General features: G+C 36.8%; 1 protein-coding gene across 11 annotated transcripts in view; it reads right to left on the bottom strand.

Annotated features, from left to right (window-relative positions):
- PTBP3 (polypyrimidine tract binding protein 3) overlaps nucleotides 1-12687 on the bottom strand; it is a 129453-nt gene that overhangs the window by 81180 nt on the left and 35586 nt on the right. For 5 of the 11 annotated variants that reach the window (XM_041761214.1, XM_041761213.1, XM_041761219.1 and 2 more), the window contains one exon: nucleotides 8007-8079. In XM_041761214.1, the coding sequence (XP_041617148.1) occupies nucleotides 8007-8079 (73 nt within the window). Of the gene's footprint in view, nucleotides 1-663; nucleotides 819-7997; nucleotides 8080-12687 lie in introns of all 11 variants that reach the window. The other 6 variants (XM_041761212.1, XM_041761215.1, XM_041761216.1 and 3 more) reach the window with 2 other exon arrangements.

The following is a 12687-nucleotide window of genomic DNA, read 5'->3' as shown; positions in this document are numbered from 1 at the left end:
GCCTTTTACCAGGATGTACTGTCACTTTCTAATTTTCCCTATAGATGCAGTTGTTTTTTAATATGTTAGTCTTTAATATCTCACTCCCAAAAAGGGTAAAAGTGGAAAAATGAAGGGAGAGGGAAAGAATACCAGCCCTTTAAAATCACTAGAAGTCACTGGGAGAGGAGTTTGCTACAATGGGGGGGGGGGGGGGGGGAGATGCAAAGACAATGGTTGCCTGCCTCTGTCTGCAACTCTGTGATCAGAAGCAGCAATTAACAATTAGAACCCAGATTCCTGAAAAGAAAATTAAGAAGACACTATCCTTTACTCATGCTGGCTCTCTCAAGCTATTTGTAAGCTGCTCCTGAAACATGTACATAGCTACCTGCCATGTGACTTAAGTGCAGAGGATGGGGGAGCACCTGGGTGGCTCAGTCAATTAAGCATCTGCCTTAGTCTCAGGTCATGATCCCCAGGAGCTGAAATCAAGGCCTGAATCAGGCTCCCTGCTCAGTGGGGAGCCTGCTTTGCCCTCTCCCTTCCACCTCCCCTGTTCATGCTTTCTCTCACTTTCTCTCTCTAATAAATATAATCTTTAAAAAGGGGGGAGGGGGGTAGAGGATGGGTAGCTGCTAATGTGCTAAGAGCTGAAATTGACCAAAATTAAACACAATTTACCTTCTAAGTCTTCCTCTGGAACAACTTGCAAGCTTTCAATAAACTCCAGAGTTCCAAATTACAGAAAGAGTCTGTCAGTGCAATTGTTGTCTATGTAGGGAGTCAGATTCCTGGTGCTTCTTACTCCACTATTCCCAGAATCCTCCTTCAATTATCTTAAATTAACAAAACAAAACAAACCAAAAGGGGGGGAAAAAAAAAAGGAGGGAGAAGAGTCATATATCCACTTTGTGGATATTCACCATTTTGTACAGACCCAAGTTTCCACCTGGTATCATTTTCCTCGAGTCTGATGAACTTCCTTTACCATTTCATGAAACAGACATCTGTTACTAACCAATGCTTTCAGCTCTTGTGTGCCTCAAAGAAAGTTTGATTTTAACTTCATCTTTGAAATTTTAAATGGATATAGATGACTGTATTTATTTTCAGCACTTTAAAGATGTTACTACTTCACTGTCTTCTGACTTAAAGTTCAGAGGAAAAAATTTTTATCATTCTTACCTTTGTTCCACTTGAAAACAATGGGACATTTTTGTCCTCTGGCTACTTTTAAGATTTGTTCTGCATTCCTGGTTTTCAACAATTTGATTATGATGAGCCTTGGTGTGGTTTTCACTGTATTTATCCCGCTGTAGTTCACTGAACTCCTTAGTTATGTGGCTTTATAGTTTCCACTATATTTGGAATATTTTCAAGGTATATCTGCTTCCCTGCCCCTATCTTTCTTTCTGGAACCTGAATTACATATATGGTTAGACCATCTGATTTTTGTTCTATCGTTTACTAAAGACCCTGTTCATTTCTTTCTTAATCTTTTTTTGTTCTATGTGCTTTAGTTTCTATTGCTTGTTTTGTTTTGTTCTAAGATTTTATTTTTAAGCAATCTCTACACTCAATGTGGGGCTTGAAGAACTCAACCCAGAGATCAAGAGTCAGGTGTTCTACCAACTAAGTTAGCCAGGCACCCCTCTACTGCTATCTTCAAATTCACTGATCATTTATTCTGTATAACATGTGCTATTAATGCCGTGCCACGTGTGTTTTAGACATAGTCTTATCTTTAAAAATTCCATTTTTTCTCATTATGCTAATAGTTTCCTTTTAAATCCTTAAACATACTTTTAATAATCACTTCAAAGTCCAAATCTGCTAATTTTATTACCTGTTGCCATTCTCTAGGTCGGTTTCTTTTTTTTTTTTAAGGTTTTATTTATTTAATTAGTGGGAAATGGGGAGAGAGCATGCACATGTGAGTGCCAGAACAGAGGGAGACACTGAGGGAGAGGAAGAAGGAAAGACTCTGAGTGAGGAGCCCACTATGAGGCTTGATCTCTGGACTCTGAGACCATGACCTGAACCAAAACCAAGAGTTGGATGCTGAACTGACTGAGCCACTCAGGTGCCCCATCCAGGTCTCTTTCTGTTTACTGACTTTCCTACTGGTTATGGGTCACAGTTTTTGTGGTTCTTTCCATGTTTGGCAATTTTTGATTGAACAGTCAACATTGTAAGCACTAGAATTTATTTATTCCTTTAATATATTCTTTTCTGGAAAAAATGGTACTTTCAGATCAGGCAACTGTTTTGGAGCTTGTTTTTAAGCTTTATTAGAGTGCGTTTAGAGAAGGCTTTATGCTAGAGCTGGTGTACTCTTATTGGTAAGGCACGTGTGCCTTACTATTTAGCAACAGATTCAAAGAGAGATTCCGGAGCACTTTTCTCACAGAGCACTCTTCTCTCCCATACACTGCTTAGCCCCCGGTTGCCTCAGCCTTCCCAAACTTGGATCTCTGTCCCTTTAACTTAGCAATTCTAATATGTTTACTTGGGTTCCCTTACAGAGAGTCCAGAAAAAAGGCCAGCATGATTATAAGGCTGACTTCATTTGTTAACGTTTATCTGAAATCATAGTCCTATAATAATAATAATATATTTCAAATAATAGCTGCTTTTTAAAAATCACTGCTCACATAAAAAGTCTAAATGTAGAAATTCCAAATCTGGAATGGTGACATATAGTTATCAGTGACTCAGCTCTACTTGTTTTTCTGTTAGGGTATAGCCTTCATCCTCCTCATCTAAGATGGAAACTGAAACTCCTGCAGGCAGTAGGATAAAAGAGGAAAAAGTGTACCCATGTAGAAATGCTCCAGAAGTAACTTCTATAACTTGCACTTACATCTCATTAGCCAGGACTTAATCACATGATCTATAAGGAAGCTATAAAGAAGAATGAAAAGTAGCTGTTTAATTTAGGAGGCAACATGCCCAGATAACAATTAGGGTTCTATCACTAAAGAAAACAGAAAAGTATTACACAACAGTCTCTGTCATAATTCCTAAGATTAAATTTATTTTTTCCCTAAGATTAAATTTAAAAACAGAAGTATACAATTCATGAAGAAATGTGCAAGACATTTTCATAACTACCAAAGGACATAAAATAAGACCCACAAACACGAAATCACAGATCAGGATCCCAGAAGGAAAGGCACAATTTTGCTTATCACCAATTCTATTTCATATCTTGCAGTAAAACCACAAATTTGTAATTGTGAATCAATTTAATTTGTGAAGTTTCTTCTCCTTGGGTAAAGTAACAGGTGTTAATATGTTGACCTCATTAATAGAACTTTGGCAACAGCTAAATTATGTCCGTTTTATCATCTTTTGCTAACAATGAAAAATCAGTTATTACCCAATGATGATTCAATGTTCAATCATTTTGATGGGATCAAAATAAAGCTTTTGGGAAGTCATTCTACCAAAAGTAAAATATCTAATACTAATGAAAATTGAGTTTTAAAAGTTCTATATTAAAGAGGAACCTGGGTGGCTTAGTTAAGTGTCTGACTCTTGATTTTGACTCAGGTCATGATCACAGGGTCATGAGATTGAGCCCCAACTTGGGCTCCATGCTGGGTATGAAGCCTGCTTAAGGTTCTCTATCTCTCCTTCCCCCTCTACCCTCTTTCCTCCCTCTCTCTCTCTCTCTCTCAAAAAAAAAAAAAAGAAAGAAAGAAAGAAAGAAAGAAAGAAAGAAAGAAAGAAAGAAAAAAAGTTCTGCATTAAAGATCGATTTTTTTTGAGATTATAAGACAAATATAAGTATTGTGCAATAGTGTCATGATAAAAATACTGTTCTGACAGTCCTATAAGGCAGACATGGACTTGCAACTGGATTGGAACTCCTTTACCATACAAGCAATATTCTACTAATAGAGAGATACTATAGTATCAAATTTTAGAAATTATTTTAAATCCACATGTAGATTAAATGAACCACAAAAATTTTGTGATAAGGTTATAATGAATACCAAAAGGTCCTTCAATACAGCAGTATACCTGATCTCTTACCTACCCATTATCAATGTGATTTTTAAAATTCTTGTATCTTTGAAAAACTACTTTACACAGGGATTAAAACCTCTTTTATAAATGAGCCCTAAAAACCTTTCTCTCCAAATTTGTTCAAAGCCAATTAGGATTCTTTATTATAGTCAAGGAATACAGCACCAAAATCATGAAATAGTAAAGCTATTAGAAATCTGCAAATATTAGATGAAATATCACAAAAATATCTTTGCTAAGTGACCTCACAGCCCCCCCAAAAGTGAAATTTCTGGGTGTCATGTCAATAGCCATGCCCCTCAGTGAAAGCAAACTAAAATTAGAAATCTCCCATCAGGGATCCCTGGGTGTCTCAGCAGTTTAGCGCTACCTTTGGCCCAGGGCGTGATCCTGGAGTTCCGGAATGGAGTCCCACATCGCGCTACCTGCAGGGAGCCTGCTTCTCCCTCTGTCTGTGTCACTGCCTCTCTCTGTGTGTCTCTCATGAATGAATAAATAAAAAGCAATCTTAAAAAAAAAAAGAAAGAAAGAAATTTCCCATCAAGGAAGGAAGCAAGCAAGCAAGAATTTAAAAAGGAAGCCTATCTCTTATCTCTTTCAGATTCTGATGGGGAAATGCAAATGTTTAGATTTTGAATTTTCTCTTCCTCCCTGGTATAAGAGTCTCCAAGACAATAAATTGACATATACATTAGAACATGTTAGGGGCTGGTGATACCTTAGAAAGTCTAGCAGAGCAAGCACAAAACACCTTAGAGATTCTCAACAGAAGAAAAAACAACTTAGCTAAAAATTATGACTCACACAAGGAAAAGCTCTAGACAATAAGCTAATATTTAATGGAAGGATTAAAAAGCACATTAGACAGCTGAATAGAGAACGAGTGAATCAGAAAACGATTTTAAGGAAATTATCTAAAATACAAGACCTTAAAGAGAAAGACATAACAATGAATATAAGAGGTTAAAACAAATGCAGGACTGAATCAAGTGGTCCTATACATGTCTAACTGGAGTTCTAAGAAGAGGCAGTTCTGGGAAGAGCTGGGTCACTTCCTAAGTAGGATAAATGAAGTAGTGAACCTTAGATTATCACCTAAGAAGCTTTAAAATTAACAAAAAACAGTGCCTAGACCTCCACACCCATCCACTCCACCCTAAGATTTTATTTTATTTTTTTTTTAATTTTTTTTTTAATTTTTTATTTATTTATGATAGTCACAGAGAGAGAGAGAGAGGCAGAGACACAGGCGGAGGGAGAAGCAGGCTCCATGCACCGGGAGCCTGATGTGGGATTCGATCCCGGGTCTCCAGGATCGCGCCCTGGGCCAAAGGCAGGCGCCAAACCGCTGCGCCACCCAGGGATCCCCACCCTAAGATTTTAGAATTGTTGTGTGGTGGGTCAAGGTATCTATGTTTTCCTCAAAGCTTCCTAAGCTCTTTTAGTGAGCATCCAGGGTTGAAAAGCTGTGATGCATACCTACAAATAGCTAGTTAAACCACTGAACAAAAATAAAGAGAAAAATGTTTAAAAATAGCCATAAAAGGGCACTTGGGTGGCTCAGTTGGTTGTCTACCTTTGGCTCAGGTCGTGATCCCAGGGTCCTGGGACTGAGTTCTGCATCAGGCACCCTGCTCCGCAGGGAGCCTGCCTCTCTTTCCTCTATGTCTCTCATGAATACATAAAATCTTAAAAAAAAAACAAAAAACAAAAAAAAAACAGGGCAGCCCCAGTGGCTCAGCGGTTTAGTGCCGCCTTCAGTCCATGGCATGATCCTGGAGACCTGGGATGGAGTCCCACATCAGGCTCCCTACATGGAGCCTACTCCTCCCTCTGCCTGTGTCTGTGCCCCTCTGTGTGTGTGTGTGTGTCTCATGAATTAAAAAAAAACAAAAAAAAAAACAGAGAAGTAATTTTACCTACAAATAACCAAGACTGACAACAGACTTCTCAAAAGAAGCCAAAAGAATAAAACAGTGCCTTCAAAGTGTTGAGAAAAAAATAACTGCCAACCTAAACTTCTAGATAGCTTGCAATTGTGATAATGAAATAGACATTTTTAGTCAAAATCTGAGAGGTTACCATTTATAAAGCTTTGTGGAAATAGCTACAAAAAAGGGGAATGCTTCAAGAAGAGCAACACTAAATACAGAATGGAATGGGATACAAGAAGAAATTCAAAACATAAAAGCAAAACACAACAAACCGCTGCTGCCAGCTACACTCCCATTTCATATTTCTTTCCTTTCCTAAGTAATCACCAGTATGAAATCTTTCTGGTCATCCATCCTGCTAGTTCATAAACGTGACCAAAGTGACCTGTTTTTAAAATAAGAACAAACAAGATGGGCCCCACCCTACATATACTATAATTCTAGGAATATGGACTTTTTACAGTAGGCTCCACACTGGGTGAGACTTAAACTCACGATCCTGAGATCAAAGTATGAGCTAAGATCAAGAGTCAGGGGCTTAACCAACTGAGCCACCCAGGCACCCTAAGGGCAGACGGTTTTTTACAAGCCTACTACACCAAGAAGATAATCAGATTTAGAGATGTTAGATTCTAGCATTTTCTTCATAAACCAGTTCTCAAAGTATGGTTCCTTAAATGGCAGCATCACCATTACCTGGGAACTTGGCGGAAATACAAATTCTCAGGACCCACCTCAGATCTGCTTTATTAGAAAATCTGGGTATGGACTCAGCAACCATGCTTGAACAGGCCCTCCAGGTGATTCTGATGTCAGCTCAAGTTTGAGAAAGCTGCTTTAGTTTCATGCTCATATTATTCTGTTCACACTTTTACATGAACAAAAGTAATGCTGTCTTACCCATAAAATCTTTCCATTTAGTACTATAGAGCAATGTTCTGTGGTTAAGCAATTCCCATATATTCTTAATCTTTTCAATGAATTTTCTTTGCATCTTTTGCCTTAACTGAACCTAGTCCACTTCTCTTATACAGTCCTCACATAAAAGCTATTCACTCTCTCAAACCATGTAGCTCAGGCTCTGGCAAGTGAGGTCCACTCATTCCCTAGTAACTCCAAAAACATTTGGATAAAGATCTGGCCTTTTCTGAAACTCTCTAATCTTCATGCCTTTTCAACTGTGGATGACACTAACTTCCAAATTTCTCATGATGTTCAGACCAGAGAACCCAATGATTACCCAACATTCCCATTTGGATGATGCAAAGAAACCACAAACTCAATACATAAAAATCTAAACCTGTCATGTTGTCCAACTCTGTTCTTCCTACATTTTCTATATGAATATTTCTATATTTCTATATTAGATTAGAAAATATTTCATATTTTCTATATGAATGGACCACCACTTATCTATCCAATTATCCAAGTCCAAAACCTGAAAATAAATCATCGATGAAATCCCTTATTAAACATTGAATTAAACACCCACTATTATCAATTTCACCTTGTACAAATAAATTATCATCCCTAACTAGACACCCTATACATCAATAACCTCTTAACTGCTCACTAGCCCCTCCAGTACTGCACTCCTCCAGTTCATTTTACAATCCCGAAATTTCAAAAACATTTTTAAACCATGTGGTAACTTATGGAATGTAAATTATGTTCCAGTTTTTAAAAATCATGTGATCTTACAGTTTTAATACTTCTATTATTTTAAATCATCTTTAAATACAAGCTTTTACAACCAGCTCTTTAACTCTATTGTTCTGGGTCACCAACTTATTGACAGTTTATCATAACTATGTAACACAAAGAACATCAATCAAAAAAGTATCAAATTAAATACAAATTAATTCTTAAAACTTAAGAGCTATAATTGGTAATTTCATTTATGTAAACTTTACTGCAATAAATTTTTTGTTATAAACATTTGTTGAAGTGCCATTATTTATAAGATGAGCAAACTAAGAACACTGTAAATTTTTTTTTAACTCAAGGAAAGTAAACATTTTAGATTTTGAGAAGATGAAAACTCACCATACACACCTGTAGGAGTAGAATTGTTCATGGTAAAAGGTCCGTTAATAACACCAGAAGAAAGAAGCTCATCAGATCCCCGCTGGAAAGCAAGGGCAATATTATATTAATAAAGCAAGCCTTGGATAATGGTCTACATTTACTACCAGAACTATCAAAAGTTAATATTACTTTGTCTGAATATCAAGGCATTTAAGGAGAAGTCCTTAAGAATCACAAAACCTAAAGGTTGGAAGTAAATTTTACAGAAGAAAAATTATTGCATACCCACAGGTTATTAAAAAAATTTCTATCACATAAATGGGGACATAATCCTGCAACCCTTTTTGAACACACCCTATCTTCAGATGTTATATTTGAAGTATCAAAAATCATATTTAGGGGCTTCACAAAACTGTTTTTCTAACTTATTTTAAAGTAGATTTAGTATATTAAAATGTTAAGTTTTTGTAGTATATTTATTTCTAAGTACTCATGTGAAAATAATTTGTGTAGTACCCACTAAGAATCCCCATTTCTTCATATCTATGCATTTTTTTAAGTTGAACACAAAGATGCAATTTATTTCTATGCTGACCAAATCCTTTAAAATCTGTGATTTTTTATTTTATTTTTATTTATTTATTATTTTTTTTAAATCTGTGATTTTTTAAAAAAGATTTTATTTATTTGAGAAAGCCAGCATACACAAGTAGTGAAGAGCAGAAGGGGAGAGGAAAGACTCTCAAGCCACTAAGCGGAGATATATCTCAGGACCCTGAGATCATGACCTGAGCCAAAACCAAGAGTCGGAAGCTTAACAGACTGAGCCACTCAGTTTTATATCTAGAACTTTCTAAGAAAAAGAAAAAAGGAGGAAAAAAATTCTCATTATTAATCCTAAGAAAAATTTAAGATAAAAAGAAAATGACAAAAGGGGTATCTGGATAGCTCAGTGGGTTAAGTGTCTCTGCCTTTGGCTTAGGTCATGATCTTAGAGTCCTGGGCTCAAGCCCTGCATCAGGCTCTATGATCACCATACTGTCTGCTTCTCCTTACTCTCCCTCTATTCGCACGCACTCTCTCTCTCTCAAATAAATAAATAAAATCTTTTAAAAATGACAAAAGAGGGGATCCCTGGGTGGCGCAGTGGTTTGGCGCTTGCCTTTGGCCCAGGGCGCGATCCTGGAGCCCCGGGATCGAGTCCCACATCGGGCTCCCGGTGCATGGAGCCTGCTTCTCCCTCTGCCTGTGTCTCTGCCTCTCTCTCTCTCTCTGTGACTATCATAAATAAATAAAAAAAAAAAAATTAAAAATGACAAAAGAGTTCAACAGGCATCTAACAAAGTGGTAGACTTAATTTTTGTTCCAAAGTATTTGCACTTTCTCCTTTTCCTGTGAAAGGATTTTTCACCCCCATCCATGGTCATGTGACTTGTAATGCCTCCTGTGAGAGAATACTTCCTTCACCCACTGACACTGAGCATGGTTTTGTGATATGCTTGGCCTGTGGAATATGAATAAACATGACCTATACTAAACCCAAGCAGAAGCTTCAAAAGATATTAGTAGTTTCTGTAAATCCTTTCCTCTTTTCCTCTGAAATAAGAGCATATTCCAAATAGAGGATGCTCTTTCAGCTTGATTTTCAGAATAAGAACACATAGCTTCATAACAGCCACCAACACTGTAAGTGAGCCAGAAATAAACATTTTTTTCTAACCAATATCTAAGTGACCAATATCATATCCAATAAACATATGAAAAGATGATTAATCTCACTGGTTATTAGAGAAATGAGAGTTAAATCCACAATAAAACTACATATTAAAAAAGACTGACAATATCAAGAGTTGATAACAATGTGAAGCATCAGAACTAGTAAGTTGTTAGTTGAAGTGCAAGTTAGCACAACTCTGGAAAACTGACCTAATATACTGAAGTTGAATATATGACTATCCTACAATCCTTATGTATTTTACTTCAACGGATATACTCAAGAGATTGCATGCTTACGTGAACCTAAACATATAAAAATGTTCTCAGCAGCATTATTTCTACTCATCAAATTGCAAATAACCAAATGTTATCAACGACAGAATGGACAGATTTTTTTCCTAAGTAAATGAAAACATTTTTATTTAAATTCAATTAATTAACATATAGTGTACTATTAGTTTCAGAGGTACAGTTCAGTGATTTATCAGTCTTATATAACACCCAGTGCTCATTATATCACATGCCCTCTTTAATGTCCACTACCCTGTTATCCCACCCCCCCACCCCCACTCCCCTCAGCCAACCCTGTTTGTTTCCTATGATTAAGAGTCTCTTGGGACACCTGGGTGGCTCCATGGCTGAGCATCTGCCTTTGGCTCAGGTCATGATCCCAGGGTCCTGTGACGGAGACCTGCCATCAGGCTCCCCGTGGCAAGCCTGCTTCTCTGTCAGCCTAGGTCTCTGCCTCTCTCTGTCTCTCATGAATAAATAAATAAAATCTTTTTTTTTTTTAAGTCTCTTATGATTTGTTTCCCTCTGTGATTTAGTCTTATTTTTCCCTCCCTTCCCCTATGATCCTGTTTTGTTTCTTAAATTCCACGTAAGTGAAATTGCAAATTGTCTTTCTCTGATTGACTTATTTCACTTAGCATAATTATCCTCTAGTTCCATCCATGTCATTGCAAATGACAAAATTTCCTATTTTTTGATGGCTGAGTAATAATCCATTGTGTGTGTGTGTGTGTGTGTGTGTGTACACACACACACACACACATCTTTATTCATCTGTCGATAGACACCTGGGCTCTTTCCATAGCTTGTGTATTATAGACATTGCTGCTATAAACGTTGGGGTGCAGGTGCCCCTTCATATCGCTACATTTGCATCTTTGGGGAAAATATCTAGTAGTGCAATTGCTTGGTCATAGGGTAGCTCTATTTTCAATTTTTTGAGGAACCTCTGTGCTGTTTTCCAGAGTGGCTGTACCAGCTATGCATTCCCATCAACAGTGTGAGAATACATAGATTTTTGTAATTCGTGATTTATAGTATTAAGAATGAACTACTGCTCCATGTAATAATATAGATGAATCTCACAAGAAGTCAGTCACCAAAGAATATATACTATACTGCTGCATTTATCTTGAGTTCAAAACTATGGTCAAAACTAAATTACACATTAGACAACAATGAACCTGGACCACTTTCTTATACCATATACAAAAATAAAGTCAAAATGGATTAAAGACCTAAATTTGAGATCTGAAAAAAATAAAATCATAAAACTGTAAAAGTCCTAAATTCTTTGACATCGACCATAGCAACTTCTTTCTAAATATGTCTCCTGAATCAAGGGAGACAAAAAAATAAACTATTGGAACTATATCAAAATAAAAAGCTTCTGTACACCAAAGGAAACAACACAATTAAAAGGCATTCTATGGAACAGGAGAAGATATTTGCAAATGATATATCAAGTAAAGGGTTAGTATCCAAATATATAAAGAAATGATACTACTCAACACCCCAAAAACAAATAATACAATTAAAACATGGACAGAAGACATGAACATTTTCTCAAGAAAACACAGAGAGCTAACAGACACATGAAAACATCACTCATCATGAGAGAAATGCAAATCAAAACTACAATGAGTTATCATCTCACACTTGTCAGATCTTACCAACAGGTGGAGAAACAAAAGGTGCTGGCAAGGATGTGGAGAAAGGGGAATCCTTGCACTGTCAGGGGGAATGCAAACTGGTGCAATCACTGTGAAACACATTGTAGAGGTTCCTTTAAAAAGTTAAAAATAGTACCCTACAATCCAGCAACAGCACTATTTGCCTAAAGAATACAAAAATACTAATTAAAGGAATACATGCACCCCAATATTTACAGTAGTGTTAATCTACAACAGCCAAATTATGGAAACTGCCCAAGTGTCCACCAAGTAATGAAGGGACAAAGATGTGTGTGGTGTGTGTACACACACACAATGGAATATTATTCAGCCATAAAAAGAAGGAAATCTTGTCATTTGCAACGACATGGATGGAGCTAGAAACTATTATGCAAAGCAAAGTAAGTCATAGAAAGACAAATATAATATGATTTTACTCATATGTGGACTTTAAGAAACAAATGAGCAAAGGGAAAAAAGAGAGGCAAACAAAGAAACAGATTCTTATTATAGAGAACAAAAGGATGGCTACAGAACAAAAGGAAGTGGGTGGAGGGGAATATTTAATAAATAGGTGATAGAGATTAACACTGCACTTGTGATTGAGCACAGGGTGATATATGAAAGTAGAGAATCACTACGCTGTATACCTGAAACTAGTATTACACTGTATGTTAACTGGAATTTTTTTTTTTTAAGATTTATTTATTTGAAAGAAAGACAGGTAGATCAGGAGGGGGAGGAGGAGGAACGGAGGGAGAGGGAGAAGCAGACTCCCCGCTGAGCAGGGAGTCTGCAGGGCTCAATCCCAGGACCCTGAGATCATGACCTGAGCCTAAGGCAGATGTTTAACCTAACCGTTTGAGCCACCCAGGTGCCCCTGTTAATTGGAATTTAAATAAAAGCTTTAAAAGCCAAAAAAAAAAAAAAAAAAAAACTATTATACTTCAAGGGACATCATCAAAAAATGAAAACACAAGCTGGAGGATGGGAGAAAATATCTGCAAAAGCTAAGTAATAAAAAGACA

Source organism: Vulpes lagopus, chromosome 7 (genome assembly GCF_018345385.1).
Source record: "Vulpes lagopus strain Blue_001 chromosome 7, ASM1834538v1, whole genome shotgun sequence".
Lineage (NCBI taxonomy): Eukaryota > Metazoa > Chordata > Mammalia > Carnivora > Canidae > Vulpes > Vulpes lagopus.
Note: the sequence above shows the minus strand (reverse complement) of the source record. Positions and strands in the feature narration are given on the sequence as shown.